The sequence below is a fragment of the Natrix helvetica genome (assembly GCF_964273705.1).
Source record: "Natrix helvetica genome assembly, chromosome: 4".
NCBI classification, from domain to species: Eukaryota; Metazoa; Chordata; class Lepidosauria; order Squamata; family Natricidae; genus Natrix; species Natrix helvetica.
Window position 1 is genome coordinate 165,058,695 of NC_138550.1, and position 16,756 is coordinate 165,075,450.

Here is a 16,756-nt window from a genome sequence, read left to right on the forward strand (position 1 = left end):
CAGCAGTCTCAGGCCTTGGGTCTGTCGATCCTGACCACCTAGTATGCAGGGGTTGGTACAAACGACCGGGAATGACCAAAAACCCCGGTCTCCCAACCGCTTATGTTGCCTCTCATCTTAAACCCCTTCCCCATGTACTAATCCTAGCCAATCTTTTTTTAAAAGAAAAATCCATTTAAAAAGAACTTGGGGGTGGCATTTTTCTCAGTTCTTCCTACTTGTTTTTCACCAAGAGAGAACTGAGTACAGTGGGCAAAGTATTATATGATCTCTTTGGCCATAATCTTGGCATAATAGAAAAGTAATTTCAAAGAAGAGGAAATGTGGATCTCAGGGGCCAGAGGCAAACACATGACTGCAAACACCTGACTTCGAATGCATCTTGTCTTTTTATGTACACTGAGAGCTTATGCACCAAAGACAAATTCCTTGTGTCTCCAATCACACTTGGCCAATAAAGAATTATAGTCTAGTCTAGTCTAGTCTACAAAACAGTTATTTCTTATTAATGTATTTGCTACATTTACATCCTTCCTTTCTGTTTATTCAACATTCAAAATGACTAACAACAGATACAAATAGAAAATGCAAACCACAAAAATAGATGACTACAATTTTAATTAAATCAAAATCGGTCTCCTTAAAATTGAAATGAACTGTGAAATATATCTTTAAACATGCATGACATATCAATGAAGTATGTATGTATGTGTGTGTGTGTACATACATACATACATACATACATACATACATACATACATACATACATACACAATAATACAATAGTAGAGTTGGAAGGAACCTTGGAGGTCTTCTAGTCCAACCCCCTGCCTAGGCAGGAAACCCTATACAAATTGCTATCCAAAATCTTCTTAAAGACGTTTGTGTGTGTATACACACACACACACACACACACACACACATATATACACATACATACATACATACATACATACATACATATACATACGCATACACACACATACACACACACATATATATGTGTGTGTGTGTGTGTTTGTGTGTGTTGTATTTGTACTGATAAATAAATAAAGGGAGACTACTATAGATCTATTTCAAGCTATTTAGCTCTCATGAGCTAGCCATACCCTTACTGGGATTTGAACCTGGGCTGTATTACATATTAGGCAGATATGTTAGCCACTAAGTCACAGGATCTCCTCCTTTATCTCCTCCTTTATCTATGTGTGTATGTGTGTATGTGTATGTGTATGTATGTGTATCTCAACCTTACACGGGAAAAGACCCGAATACAACAAAACCAGTATATATATATATATATGTGTGTGTGTGTGTGTGTGTGTGTGTGTGTGTGTGTGTTGTTTTTGTAACACAAACACATACTTATTTCCCTGGCTTAGCTGATAAAGGAGGAGAACCAGTGGTGTAGTGGCTAGCAAGTCTGCCTAATATGTAACACATCCCAGGTTCAAATCCCAGTAAGGGTATGGCTAGCTGATGAGAGCTAAACAGCTTGAAATGGATCCATACTAGTCTCCCTTTATTTATTTATCAGCACAAACACAACACAAATATAAAAAGGCAACATTAAAAGTAAAAATATGGGTTTCTGCCTGCATGGTTTTCTGTGATGAGCCGAAGGACAGAAAGAGGGAGGAGTGAGCTCCCTCCCATATTTGGGCATACCAGGGGTTGTAACACAAACACATACTTATTTCCCTGGCTTAGCTGATAAAGGAGGAGAACCGGTGGTGTAGTGGCTAGCAAGTCTGCCTAATATGTAACACATCCCAGGTTCAAATCCCAGTAAGGGTATGGCTAGCTGATGAGAGCTAAACAGCTTGAAATGGATCCATACTAGTCTCCCTTTATTTATTTATCAGCACAAACACAACACAAATATAAAAAGGCAACATTAAAAATAAAAATATGGGTTTCTGCCTGCATGGTTTTCTGTGATGAGCCGAAGGACAGAAAGAGGGAGGAGTGAACTCCCTCCCATATTTGGGCATACCAGGGGTTGTAACACAAACACACACACACACACACACATATATACACACACACACACACACACACACACATACGCATCTACGAAAACAAATATATGTGTGTGTGTGTGTGTGTGTGTGTGTTTGTGTGTTCGTGTGTATTCATAGATTTTCATGGGTGTAGGTATGCAGCTCCAGCCACGCTTTAAGCCAAAAACACCAGCCTGAGGATGGCTAGTGAGACCTTGCCGAAACATTGCCAAGACAATCTCAATCTTACATGGGAAAAAACCCGAATACAACAAGACCCGGGTGGATGCCCTGTTAGTATGAATGCTAACACAGAATCAGGTTTTCAGAATCACCGATCAATTCTCACTAGTAAATGAACTTTGCTGGGTGTCTGACAGCGAGGATAAAGTACCTAGGAACATCAAAGCAGTTGAAACAGTGTTTGGAGCATTTTGAATTATGCCTGCAGGTGAGCAAATATCAGGCACAGAAATGTAAAGATAAGGAAAACCATTCATTTAGCTTCTCATTGTCAATTAGCAAAATTGAAGAAAAGTTTAACTCCTTTCATCCACAAGTTGTTTCATCAAGTCACCTCAACAGCAGTGGTGGGATTCAAAAATTTTTACTACTGGTTTTGTGGCTGTGGCTTGATGGGTGTGGCCTGGCTTGGTGGGCGTGGCAAGGGAAGGACACTGCAAAATCCCCATTTCCTCCCAATCACCTGGGACTCGGGAGGCAGAGAATAGATGGGGGCAGGGCCAGTCAGAGGTGGTATTTGCCAGTTCTCCTAAGTACTCAAAATTTCCACTACCGGTCCTCCAGAACTGGTCAAAACCTACTAAATACCACCTTTGCTCAACAGGTCTGTACAAAATGACTTGGAAACCACTGCTATGGTTGAGAGAATGGCAGACTAATTTCCTAATCTCCTTGGCATTACATTTTTGACAGTAATGGATTTGCCAGAAGACGTTTCCCTGAATTAATTAACAGGTCCTGGCAAGGTGATATAGAAATATGGAGTTTTTCCCCTACTCTTGTGAGTACATCATGCCTGGGTATCAACCTGGACCTCTGGCTGCTTTTCATTCTCTTCTTCCTCCTTGAAAACTGTCTGGAGGATAATGTCTAGGTTATATGTAGAATGATGTTCCTTCTTTCTCCCCAGTAGAAAATAAATCAGTGGGTTAACACTACTGTTTAGGCAGGCACATAAGTAGCCGTATGTGATTAAATTGTCATACTTGTGCTTGAAAAGAGTCTCGTTGAGATAAATGGCACTTGGGGGTATAGAAAAGATGAGGAAGAAAAACAGGGCAAGCAAGGTGACTTTGAGAAGTTTCCCTCGCTTCTGCATCTGTGATTTAAGGTACCCTTTGATGAAGAGGGCCAGGCTGGAGACCACCATGAGCGGGATGCAAATAGAGGTACATATGAGAATGTGATAGAATGAGGGGAAGATTTTAGTCAGTCTCGCCTCAAACAGAGCATAATGAATTACACAGAGGAGCAAAGAGACCAGCCAAGAAAACGCACAGAGTACGAGGGCCAAGTATGGGGGCTGATGGCATCGATACCAAATTGGGAAGAAGAGAGCCAAACACCGGTCGATGCTGATGATTGTCAGAAGAAATTGACCAGTGCAATAAGTGCATATGAAACATTCAGTTATTATGAGGGGGAACAATCTCTTAGCCTGGTACAGAATCGCTGTCAGAAGTAGGAATAGCAGAGTCCCACTGTCAGCCGTGGCTAAATTGAGGATGTAGACAGTGAAAGAATTTCTCTTGATCTTGCATCCCAAAAGTCGGATGACGATTCCATTTCCAATAATTCCTGGAATACAGATTAAAATTATTAAAGAATAGATGACTTTCATCTGATACTCAGGCTGATAAATGCTGCTCTTTGAGGAGATGACGTCAGTCTCATTGTGATCGCTGAGCCTGAATGCCAAGCTTCCTGTTGGAGCATCCGTCATTCCAGAAAAGTGCACAGTTTTCATCTTGGTTGCTGCCTTCTGTGGAAATGAATCTCACTTTGATTGTCTTGTTCCTGCTTCGTCTTGAGGGCTAAGGATGGATCCAGACAGCTGTAGGACAAAGCACTCCCCTTTGGTTTAGTTAGCAGCCATCAAATGACTTTTGCATCTGTTCTGATTTTTCCAAGAAGGATGTGGACTATTTCACAGAAAATCTTCAGCAAAAAAAACCACTTGGGTTATCCTTTTGGGTACTTCTGCAGTGGTTCTTGCTCAGGAAGGCAGAAATGGTGACATCAGTGTCTTTAGATTATTTTCTCCCATCAGTTTTCAGCCATATGGATCAATTAAACATCTGGCATCATCTGGTTTCAGAACACGTAAATAATTTAACTCCTACAGAGTAAAGGTCTTGTTTCACCTTAATACCTTTCTAGATAAGCAAAAGCAGAAAGGACTCACGGAGAACAGTTCATTTGATCACTTTGACAGTTAAAAGCGGAAATCTTTTCTGTTTTGTGGGTAGTTTGGTTTCGTCTGCTTCTTCCCAAGAACTGTGTCATATCTAAAGTTTTTTTAAAAAATAGTCAGAAGATCACTTTAACGGCAGACAACACAGTATGGATCTTTCCATCTTTACTTTAAAGTGTAAAGCAAGTGCTGAACAAAGTTATTAATCATAATTCTTACCCTGCTAAAATGTTCTCTTTGGGACCACCTATAAGTAACAGAACGTTTAATAACATTCTGGTTGGATTAATGTTTGCTCCCAGATAAACATCATGAGAGAAGAAAAAAAATTGTCCTTTGGAATATTAACTGATAAAGGTCTTCCCTTCTCTAATAAGGTAGAATCTCACATGCTTGGTGACAATTTAAAGAGGGTTCTAGGTAGCTACCATCTCATTGAACTAAACCAAACCAAAATAAATTAAACTGCAAGCTAATGAAATGAAATATAGTATATAATGAAACAATGGCCATCTACAACGCCAGAGAAGCAACCTTAAAAACATCTCCCGCCCCAAGTCAATTCCCTTTTGTAGAATGGCCGAAACGTAAAGCAGTTGTGGGCTTCAACCGGTTTAACAACCAGTCCGGTGAGAGCAGGCCAAACGCTCACTTCATGTGTGCATGCAGCATTCAAAAATTGCCCATTTTAAGCTTTAAATCTTACCTTATATTGCACCATCGGTGAGTAAAACAGCTGAGGCGTGGTAGTCCACTGCGCCACGTGAATCAGCTGAGCTGAAAAACATGGGAATATAGGACAGAATAGGGCAGGGCTGCGTGGGCGGGGCCAAGTGATCACCAGAACTACCAGTTCACTAGAATCTGTCCAAACTGGCTAAATCCCACCCCTGACATAAGGACATATTTTGGCGATAATATAAAATGTGTAATTCCTTGATCTGAAAAATGAATGAATGTAGGGGAGAAAGAGCAGGGAAAAAGTAAGTAAAAGACAAGAATATTTGGAAGATAGGAGACAATTGTGACCTGAAAAAAAACGTGTCAAGGAGTTAAGCTGCACAACACGACATATCCGGAGATGGTTCTCCAGAATGAAAATGAGGATCTTAGAATTGGGTCATGGGGAGGGGAGTCAGTAGAAAAGAACGAAGAGGGACATCTTCACCGAGTTTCTAACAAACATTTGAAAGGAAACAATGTTCTTAACAAATAGTCACATCCAGTGGTGGGTTTCAAATTTTTTTAGAACCTCTTCTGTAGGTGTGGCCTACTTTGTGGGAGTGGCTTGCCAGCCATGTGACTGGGTGGGAGTTGCTTGCCAGCCATGTGACTGGATGGGCGTGGCCAACTTGTAAAATGTGGTGAAACTCACTTAACAATGCTCTTGCTTAGCAACCAAAATGTTGGCTCAGAAACTCTGGCATTGAAGCACGCAAGTCTTAAAGCTGTCAAGTTACAAAACCCTTGCATCCCCAACCCTTTAGAAAAAAAACCCAGGGGTGTTCAAACTTGACAGCTTTAAGACTTGTAGACTTCAACTTCCAGAATTCCTCCTCTCGCACTTCATCTTGGTGATGTGCGGACGGGTGGAGGAGGGAGCTGGAACCAGTTCTAAACAGCACTGTAGATTTGTGGAACCTCTTCTATAGAAGAGGTTAGAACTGGCAGGGACCCACCCCTGGTCACATCTAAGAAGATCACTTAGTCAAGCCTGAGACCTCACTAAAATAGTATTGGCCCTGTGCTTACAATTCACAGGGGTTGCACAATGCAAACACTCTAAGGCACTGGAAACCTCCACATAGTCTCCAAATATATGTCAAAACTCAGTTGGTTGGCATGAAAATACAGGTGGCTACATCTAAAAATGGTCTACTTGTTCTGACCGAGGCTTCCCAAGATCATGAAGCAAACTCCCTGTCCCGGCAAAAGCCCCTTTTATTAATTTACTGTAAATTCTGCTCATTCACAGCTGGCAAAGTCTTTCAAAGGAGGATTTACGATCACACACCTTATTTGATTTGGAGAGCTGCCAGGCTGATATCTGCAGAACTTGGCAAGGAGTCTCGGAGAGTCATGAACCAATTAAGCAAACTAATTGTCTCCTGCAAACTCCACTCCCCTGTTGCTCCTCTTTTATTTCCTCTGGGAGGGGCCATTCATTGTCCACCTGTGGTCTTACTCCCAAGTCGACCCCTGCTCTTTAGTTGTTCCCTTCATCTGGCAACTCTGTGTATGCGCACACTGGGAACAGGCTCCAACTATTCGTCTGCCTCATTGCTGTCTGACTCTGACAACAGCTAATAACTGGCATACAGCTCTGGCCCCATCTCTCCCTCTGACAAAGAGCCCTCATCAGAGCCTTCCCCAGACTCCAGGACTGGCCCATGTTCCTCCCCAACTTCTTCACTGTCTGAATCTGCTGCCAGCTCTGTTGGCTGCTGGTGGGCCACAATCCTATTCCACCCAACCATTGAACTTATTTTTTTAAAAAAAATAATTGGCCGTCTGTGATGGATAACCACTAGTATGGATAACCATACTATCAAAAAATGTTGTCCTTGCAGTTGTGAAACTTATTCTGAATTGATAATTATTATTATTTTCATAATAACAGTTACCCTGATGAGCGTCCTATCTTTGCTAAGAACATACCTGGGGATGAAGTAAAAGAATTCCTGGGGAGGTTGAACAGATCTCTTTGGGAATCCAAGCAAGTTCAGAAAGCTAGATTTCTTTGACGACTCCAGTTTGGTCTGCCTTTGATGTGGCTGTGGTGAGCATGCAGAATTTATTCGGCATCGGAAGTAGACTTCCAGTAAAGAAGAGGAACTTGCTTCACATTTTTCTAAGTGTGTCTCCCCATGTTTCGCAAAGGAAAGACTTAATCATAACTGGGAAGGAGAAACAAAACTCACCCCCCCCCCCGGTTTAACTTCTGTGAGAATGAGAAGACCCATGAAAGTGAAACAAAATCCTGTTTTATCCTTTGTTTGCCAACATTAGTTATTTTTGAAATATTTACATGAAAATTCAAATCAATTTAATGGATGGGTGAGTGGGGGAATGGATGGATGGATGGATAGATGGATGGATGGGTGGGTGGGTGGGTACATAGGTAGGTCGGTCGGTAGGTAGGTAGGTAGGTAGGTAGGTAGGTAGGTAGGTAGGTACTTTTTGTAACTTTCTATTATTTGTGTGGTTCACTAGAAGATTGAACAGGACTAGTATTGTACAAATAGAGGGAAATAATCTAGATCATGTGAAGTGTTGATACCACTTTATAATGCCTTGGTAAGGCCACACTTGGAATACTGCATTCAGTTATGGTCACCACAATACAAAAAAGATATGGAGACTCTAGAAAGAGTGCAGAGAAGAGCAACAAAGATGATTAGGGGACCAAAGGTTAAAAAATATGAAAAACTGGCATTTGAACTGGGTATGTCTAGTTTAGTGAAAAGAAGGACCAGGGGAGACAGGATAGCAGAGTTCCAATATCTCAGGGGTTGCCACAAAGAAGAGGGAGTCAACCTATTCTCCAAAGCACCTGAGGGCAGGACAAGAAGCAATGGGTAGAAACTAATTAAGGAGAGAAGCAACGTGGAACTAAGGAGGAATTTTCTGACAGTGAGAACAATTAATCAGTGGAACAGAATTTGCCTCCAGAAGTTGTGAATGCCCCAACACTGGAAGTTTTAAAGATGAGATTGGATAACCATTTGGCTGAAGTGCTGTAGGTTTCCTGCCTAAACCAGGGGTTGGACTAGAAGACCTTGAAGATCCCTTCCAACTCTGTTATTCTGATATTGATTAGCATATATACTTGAGGACATAGACAGTGTTTAAAAGGAATATCTGGAGCAAAGGAAGTAAAAAAGAAGCTTTAAAACTCTTTGGTTTTTTTTCTCCCCAAAAATGCAGAAGGCATTGTTAGGGTGTAACCAACAAGTTGGGTAGACAATATATTGCACAAGGCATGTTATGTATCTTTAAGAGAGGAGCTCTGCTAATTAGTAGATTACAGCATTTAAATTGCAGCTGATATTGTTGCTCTCTCTCTCTCTCTCTCTCTCTCTTGATTGATGTATGATAACTGCTGTCTAACTGTTACTACTGTTGCTACTACTTACTGTGTCTAAGTTATTTGCTACTTGTATCCAAGTTATCTTGGTAGTATTGGACTGTTTTTCTGTGTATGACTTTTTGGCTGTGTTTATGGATTTTGCTATATTCTTCAAAAAGTAAAGTTTATTTTGTTACTTTACTATCCATTATTCAGTGTGGTTGCTTTATCTATCGCACGCTGCGTATACTTTACAGGGTTGCTCTGTTATAACCTCGACCTGGGGTTCATTGCTAGTGCTTAATCGCACCAGTACCACTAACATTGGTTATGGGCCCAGACGCCCTGCCTTAACCATAATTTTTTTTTTTAAGCACCACTTTTTGGATAGTTTATTTTTGTGAATATGGCACAAGAACAGTCTGCTGCACTCTCCATGATTACCCGGTTTGATGGAACCAACTATGTTTCCTGGTCCTTGAAGTGTTCCCTACTTTTGCGTAGAGAAGGACTGTGGTTTGTGGTTCAGAACCCACCAGATGTTACAGATTGGGATCCTGCTGATAATGAGGATGCGAAGAAGATTGCGCAGTTTAACAGGGACAATGAGAGAGCTCTCTGCATTATTGGACTAACACTGAATGACCAGCAACTGGTCCATATTCGTGGCGAAGAATCTGCTGCTAGGTGTTGGAACACATTGCGGAGAATTTATGTTCGGGACAGTGTGGGTGCTCATATTCATCTCACACGGAAACTGTTTAGAGCCCGTTTGCAAAAAGGTGGTGATATGTTGGCTCATTTAGACTTCATGAAGAAAACTTTGCAGGATTTGCAAGAAAAAGAGTTAATTTTTTCTGAGCTTCAACAGGTGTATATTATTCTATCATCGCTTGATGAAAGCTACGACTCTTTTGTTTCCTCATTGGAAGTTCTTTCACGAGATGAACTGACATTATCTGAGGTTACCGGGAGATTGCTTGAAGAGTCCAGACGAAGAGAGGATAGAGTTCAGTTCAGAGACAATCAATCACAAGAAGAAACACAGTTTTCAACTGTAAATTTTGTTAAGAAATGTTATTCTTGTGGTGGTAAGGGGCATATTGCTAAGAACTGTAAAAATAGCAAGAAAAGGAGTGTTGCTAATAGTAAAAGAAAAAGCAACAATGTTACTGTAACTGTAGCTAAGGTAGAGAAGGCTGTAAACCATAGTTTCTGGGTGGTTGACAGTGGCGCATCCCATTCTATAACTAAGGTTAAAGAAAGGTTTGTTACTATGAAGGCTAGCAAACAGCACATTTCCTTAGCAAATGGTTGGAAAATTAAGGCTTCAGGTGAAGGTACAGCTTATTGTCCATGTATTAATGAAAAATTGGAAATGTAATATGTACCTAAAATGAAATTTAACCTATTATCTGTAAAAGACCTTGTGAAATGTGGGTTTACAGTAACATTTAAGAATGATAGATGCATTATTGAAAAGGAAGGTAATAGTGTTATTGCCAATTTGGAGAATAATTTATTTATTCTACATGAGAACTCTTTAAATATTGCGAGTTCTGAACCTGGTTATAAGAATAAACAGCCCCATGATAACTGTATACATCTACTTCATAGACGTTTAGGCCATGTAAATTTTAAAATGGTACGTCAAACTGTTATTCTATCTAATGGAATCAATTTGAAACCTTGTTCAAAATATCTTAACTGTAATGCCTGTAACCAGGTTAAAAGTAAGGTTACTCCTGCAAACCGGTTTCAAGGATTCAAGACATCTAAACCACTGGATGTAGTGTTTGCAGACCTAATTGGCCCTAAGAAACCTAGCTTAGGAGGTGCCTGCTATATACTCAGCATTATGGACCATTATTCTAGGTATGGTTTCTGTTATGTAATGAAATCAAAGGCAGAAACTTTCCAACATTTTACTAAATGGTTAAAGTTTGTTGAACGTAAGATGGATAAAAAAGTACTTTGCCTAGTCACTGATAATGGGTCTGAATTCACTAATCATAGGTTTACATCAATGTTGGAGAATGCTGGTATAGAACATAGGCGTTCTGCCCCCTACAGGCCAGAACATAATTCATTTATTGAAAGATGTGGTCAATCATTGCAGGCTATGACCAGAACTATGCTGGTTGATTCTGGTTTGTCAGAAAAGCTTTGGGGTGAGGCTATAATGTGTGCAAACCATATTCTGAACATAGTAGTTAACTCAACTACTGGTAAGATTCCTTATACTCTTTGGCATGGTAGGAAGCCTGATTTGAGTTATTTACACACATTTGGTGTCCCTGCTTGGGTGCATATTCCCTCACAGACTAGACGGAAGGATCAAAGCAGAGCTAGGAAGATGGTTTTTGTTGGGTACAATTCCAATCATAGATCGTTTAGGTTCTGGGAACCTGGAACTCGGAGAATTATGCACAGTGCTAGTGCTAAATTTTCAGAACATGTTGGTTGGGAGAAGTTAGAACAAGAGTTTCACAAGGTTTGTGATGATATAGATGTTGATCGTTTGGTTAATCACGATACACCAAATGAGCAGTTAGAGAATCAGGATGGTCCATCTATTACTCTGAAAGGGGAGGAAGATGTAGATGTAGAATCTACTCGTGAGATGGAACAGGATGATTCTGCAAGTCCTGTATTGCCTAGGAGGTCTACTAGGGACAGGCATCCACCCGACAGATACCAAGCCAGTGTAGTATTGCAAGTTAGCATAGAACCTTCTAGTTTTGCAGAGTTAAGGCTGTATCCTGAAAAGGAAAAGAAATTGTGGAAGACAGCTATGGAGAAGGAGTTGAAATCCTTACAGGAATTGAAAGTTTATGAAGAAGCTAGGCTCCCTTCAGGGGAGAGTGCAATTGGCTGTAGATGGGTGTTTAAAATTAAAAACGATGCTGCTGGCAATGCTATTTATAAGGCTCATTTAGTTGCTCAAGGGTTTTCCCAAACTGAGAGGGATTACGATGAGGTTTTTGCTCCGAGCTTGAAAGCCTCTACGTTGAGGGCATCATTGGTGTGGGCTGCTAAGTATCGGTGTAATGTTACCCATATTGATGTTGAAACAGCGTATCTGCATGCTCCATTGCAGCATACCATTTATATGAAGATGCCACCAGGTGTGGATTCTAATGGCCAGACTGGTTGTTGGAGACTTAAAAAGAGCCTTTATGGTTTAAAACAGTCTGGTTTTGAGTGGAACAGATGTATAGTAAATGAACTAAAAGCTATGGGATTTATTCCAGGTTTGGCTGATCCTTGTTTATTTAGACGGGTGAAAAATGGTTTGATCTCGTTGTTGCTTTTGTTCACGGACGATATAGCTATTATTACTAGGTCTGAGCAGGAAGCTATTGACATTGTTTCACAATTAGAGAGTAAATTTAAAATCCGGAATTTGGGTGAAATTAAGCATTATCTGGGCTTAGACGTGGTTAGAACCAGTAAAGGTTTTAAGCTGTCGCAGGCTGGTAAAATTAATCATTTACTTAAGAAATATAGCATGGAGCTATGTAAGACTGCAAAGACACCAATGGCATTGGAGTTTAAACCTGAGGTTACTGAGGGTACTGGTTTTGATAAGGGAATCTATCAATCTTTGATAGGTAGCCTAATGTACCTAAGTAATTGGTCTAGACCAGATATATCATTTAGTGTGAACCAACTGGCTAGATTCAATGATAGTCCTTCAGAGAGGCATTGGCAAGCAGCAAAGCGTGTGCTGCGTTATTTGAAGAAAACTATCCACTATGCATTATATTTAGAACCGAATAGGGATTTAGTTTTGACTGTTTATGCTGATGCGAATTTTGCAGCTGCTATAGATAATAGGAAGTCAACTTCCGGCATAGCCTTTATGCTAGGTGGTGTACTGATTGGATGGAGGTCGATACGACAGAAACACATAAGCTTATCCACAATGGAAGCTGAGTTTTCATGTTTGTCGTTGACATGTACTGAGCTGATATATTATAAGCAATTGCTTATAGATATGGGATTAAGTATCAATGAACCTTTTACTGTTTATGAAGATAATCAGGCAGCAATAAAAATGGCGACTAGTTTAGCTATTAAGACGAGATCGAAGTATACTGATTTGAGATATCTTAATGTTCGACAAAGCATTAAGGATGGCCTGATAAAGTTGGAATATTGTTCAACTGAAGACAATTTAGCAGACAACTTCACTAAGGCACAAAGTTCAGTGAAACATACCTCATCATGTGAAGGTTATCATCTTACATTGTGAGTGGATATATTGATCTACCCAAAGGGGAGAATGTTAGGGTGTAACCAACAAGTTGGGTAGACAATATATTGCACAAGGCATGTTATGTATCTTTAAGAGAGGAGCTCTGCTAATTAGTAGATTACAGCATTTAAATTGCAGCTGATATTGTTGCTCTCTCTCTCTCTCTCTCTTGATTGATGTATGATAACTGCTGTCTAACTGTTACTACTGTTGCTACTACTTACTGTGTCTAAGTTATTTGCTACTTGTATCCAAGTTATCTTGGTAGTATTGGACTGTTTTTCTGTGTATGACTTTTTGGCTGTGTTTATGGATTTTGCTATATTCTTCAAAAAGTAAAGTTTATTTTGTTACTTTACTATCCATTATTCAGTGTGGTTGCTTTATCTATCGCACGCTGCGTATACTTTACAGGGTTGCTCTGTTATAACCTCGACCTGGGGTTCATTGCTAGTGCTTAATCGCACTAGTACCACTAACAGGCATCACTTTCTTTACCCTTGAAAAATATTCAAAACTCCAGTTGGTCCAGAATGGAGCAGCCTAAATAGTCATAAGCATTTTTTTCACTTTGTCCATGCGATGCTTCTACTTTGTAAATAGCACTAGTTACCAGTGGACTTGCAGATATAATTCAGCATTGGTTGTCCCTAATGAAGGTCTCCATGGCTTGAAACCCAGACACCTAAAGGGCCACCTTCCTTTCTTTTTTCTGTATCACCAGAAATATCTGGCAAAGTAGGTTCACTCCAAGTTCCATCTATCAACAGTGTCTTTTGGAAGGACCTAAATATTTGCCTTCTGTGTGACTGTGTCTACCAGTGACGTGCAGTCAGGGGAGGCAGGGGAGGCACAGCCTCACCACGGTGATCATGAAAGGAAAAAAATATAAATAAAAGGAAAAAGGCCAGAGCTAAGGTCAGGCTGAGCTAGTTGCTGCCTCACAGTGGATGACTCTGCTTAACTATTTAAAAAGGCCTCTAAAAAAGCGCCCTCTACTATGAGGCAGGAGAACTGCATGCCTCATCTAGTCTGACTTTAGGCGTTTTATGATCACTCGACCAGAGTTAAGCAAGGGTTAAAAGCCTAAAAATTCCTGACGTAGGTGAGGCATGAAGTTCTCCTGCCTCATAGTAGAGGGCGCTTGTTTGGGCGGGGCTTTTTCAGAGGACCCGAGGTAAGAGCAGAGTTGAAATCCTCTCTGAAACAACTGGAAAATGTACGTGTGGGTCGGAGGGAGGGGGAGGAATTCAAATTTCATCCTCCTGGTACAGGGCTTTGGGCAAAGGCTGGAGGGCTCACTTGTGTGCTCTCCCTCCTCAAGTGTAGTTTGATTGCAGGCAGAGCCACGTTGCCTTTTCAAACCTGTAATCAATGAAGCTGGACTGGATCCTTCCGGGGCTGGGCGAAAGTGTGTGTAGTCCAATCCAATGTGTGTGTGTGTGTTTGAGAGAGGGGGGAGGGAGGGAGAGAGGGAGGAAGGAGAGGAAGGGAGAAGAAAAAGAAAGAGAAAGAAGTAAACTTCTTTCGCAAAGGAGAAAAACAAATGCTGTCGCTTTAAATCGGAACTGAGCATGCCTGGCTGTGGAATTCTGGGAATTGAAATCCACAAGCCTAAAAAAAATTGAAACCCACCACTGGGTCAGTGCCTCACCAGCCATAAACCTCACCGTACGTCACTGGTGTCTACCCTATGAAGACACATCCCTTCTGAATTGTGCCTAGCTCCAACTCTTCTGAGTATTCACAAGCCTTGAAAGATCTCTTTCTCGGGGCCTGTAGCTCTTCCTACAGGCCCCAAGAAAGGATGCTTCATGATCAACTCTCTGAAATTATGTAGATTAAAATATTGTCTTACCTGTGTTACAGAACTCCAGATGCTTGTAGAATCTGCTCCGTTCATTGTCTGTGAAGAAGAACTGAGTGTCGCCTACCCTTTTCTGTACACAAAAGTTCCCTTCCTTTCTTTGCTTCTCTTAGTGGTATTACTGGACAGATTCAGGGACAGATGTCTTCTCTGTGGTTAAATGAAGTTCAGGATGGAACAAATTAGTCACTATGGAATCTTTGGTGGTTTCTGAGCTTGGTTGTTTGGGAAACCACATCCCCACCAACACTGGCTGAGCAAGCTACAGTACACAAAAAGGCATCAACCGCCACACTCAAATTCATTGATGATGCTATCTTAATAGGGTAATGAAATGTCTATAAATAGACACACTCAGAGAACATCAAGGACGCCACAAGTCTCTTCTCTTGAAATTAGTCATTTTTGTCATCTCCTGTGAGTATCACACTCCTTTGCTATGGTTATCTGATCCAAGGCAAACTTGTTCAACTCTTGTGGTCTCCTTCACCCTGCTTGCAGGAGATCCTGCCTATTCCTGAGATCACAAAGATGGCTCTGCTTTTGTAGTCCTTGGTGCAGCAGTGGGTTTCACTTATTTTTACCACCGGTTCGCCCCCCTGCGCACATCCTCGCTTCCCATGCATACCTTCCGCGCATGCCTCCAGCCTTCCGTGCATGCGCTTCAATCTTGCACGCACCTTTCATGCATGCACCCAGTGTCAACTTCTAAAGCGTTGCCACGACTATTATCAGGCTGGCATGGAGGGGGAAATTCCATGCATGCCTTCGGCCGGAGTCGGATCTCATGTCTACAGCCTAGTTGGAGAATATGAGTTATGACACAGACAGAAGGGAGGGGATACAGGGGTAAAGTTCAGATGCCATAAAGCGAACGGTTGCAGGAACTGGGTATGTCTAGCTTAAGAGAAAGAAGGACTAGGGGAGACATGATAGCAGTGTTCTAATATCTCAGGGGTTGCCACAAAGAAGAGGAAGGTAAACTATTCTCCAAAGCACCTGAGGGTAGAACAAGAAGCAATGCGTGGAAACTAATCAAGGAGAGAAGCAACTTAGAACTGAGGAGAAACTTCCTGACAGTTAGAACAATTAATCAGTGGAACAGACGTTGCCTCCAGAAGTTGTGAATGCTCCAATACTGGAAGTCTTTAAGAAGATGTTGGATAGCCATCTGTCTGAAACGCTATAGGGTTTCCTGCCTAGGCAGGGGGTTGGACTACAAGACCTCCAAGGTCCCTTCCAACTCTACTATTGTATTGTATTGTATTGCATTGCATTGCATTGCATTGCATTGCATTGCATTGCATTGCATTGCATTGCATTGCATTGCATTGCATTGTATTGTATTGTATTGTATCGAAAGCAGTTTTGGCTGCACAGAAGAACATGCCAAAATGTTGATCCTAATAAATGAATGGATTTCTTTTGAACTTTGTCTCGAGGCTCGTAAATTAATTAGGTCGTCTTCTGGGAACTTCACACCCAGACTCAAAAAAGTGGCTAAATCGGACAGCAGAGAGCCAGGATAAGTGGGCGGTCCCACTCTCAACCTCTGCTATCGGTTCGCCTGAACCAGCCCGAACTGGCTGAATATCACCTCTGCCTGTTCCGACTGGCAGGCCTGGCATAATCACAACTGTCCCTCCTGGCAAATGTACTATCAACTGGTTATTTTAGGGGTATTGTTTTTAATTCATTGTGTGTGTTTTAGGGGTTTAAAAACTTATATTTATATATACTGGCTTTGTACAGTTCTTTTAATTCCATTTTTACCCTCCTCCATTCCAACTGTACATATTCAACTTTTTATTGTATTTTGATATATTTTGCATGGACTGTACACCGCCCCGAGTCCCTTTCGGGAGAGGGGGCGGTCTAGAAGCACGGTAAAATAAATAAATAAATAAATAAATAAATAAATAAATAAATAAATAAATAAATAAATAAATAAATAAATAAATAAATAAATAAATAAATAAATAAATAAATAAATAAATAAATAAATAATAAATAAATAAATAAATAAATAAATAAATAAATAGCCTTCTGGTGCTTTGGAAAATAGATTGATGTCCTTTTCTTTGTGCCAGCCCCTCAAACACTGGAATGCTGCTATCTT

General features: G+C 40.9%; 1 protein-coding gene across 2 annotated transcripts; it reads right to left on the minus strand.

Annotated features, from left to right (window-relative positions):
- Positions 1 to 2,091: 2,091 nt before the first annotated feature.
- On the minus strand, positions 2,092 to 7,211 carry LOC309391034 (proto-oncogene Mas-like). Of its 2 annotated transcripts, XM_081951068.1 has the most exons (3): positions 7,099 to 7,188; positions 5,147 to 5,217; positions 2,092 to 4,534 (listed from the first exon to the last, which is right to left on the minus strand). In XM_081951068.1, exon 3 carries the CDS (start codon positions 3,991 to 3,993, stop codon positions 3,037 to 3,039), a length of 957 nt encoding a protein of 318 aa, XP_081807194.1. In that variant the 5' UTR covers positions 3,994 to 4,534; positions 5,147 to 5,217; positions 7,099 to 7,188; the 3' UTR covers positions 2,092 to 3,036. The 2 variants fall into 2 exon arrangements, with proteins under 2 accessions (XP_081807194.1, XP_081807193.1); XM_081951067.1 differs by lacking the exon at positions 5,147 to 5,217 and having other exon boundaries at positions 7,099 to 7,211.
- Positions 7,212 to 16,756: the final 9,545 nt, after the last annotated feature.

What these genes read in the sequence shown, in the direction of transcription:
- LOC309391034 (XM_081951067.1), bottom strand. Translation starts at nt 3,993, where the DNA reads ATGAAAACTGTGCACTTTTCTGGAATGACGGATGCTCCAACAGGAAGC.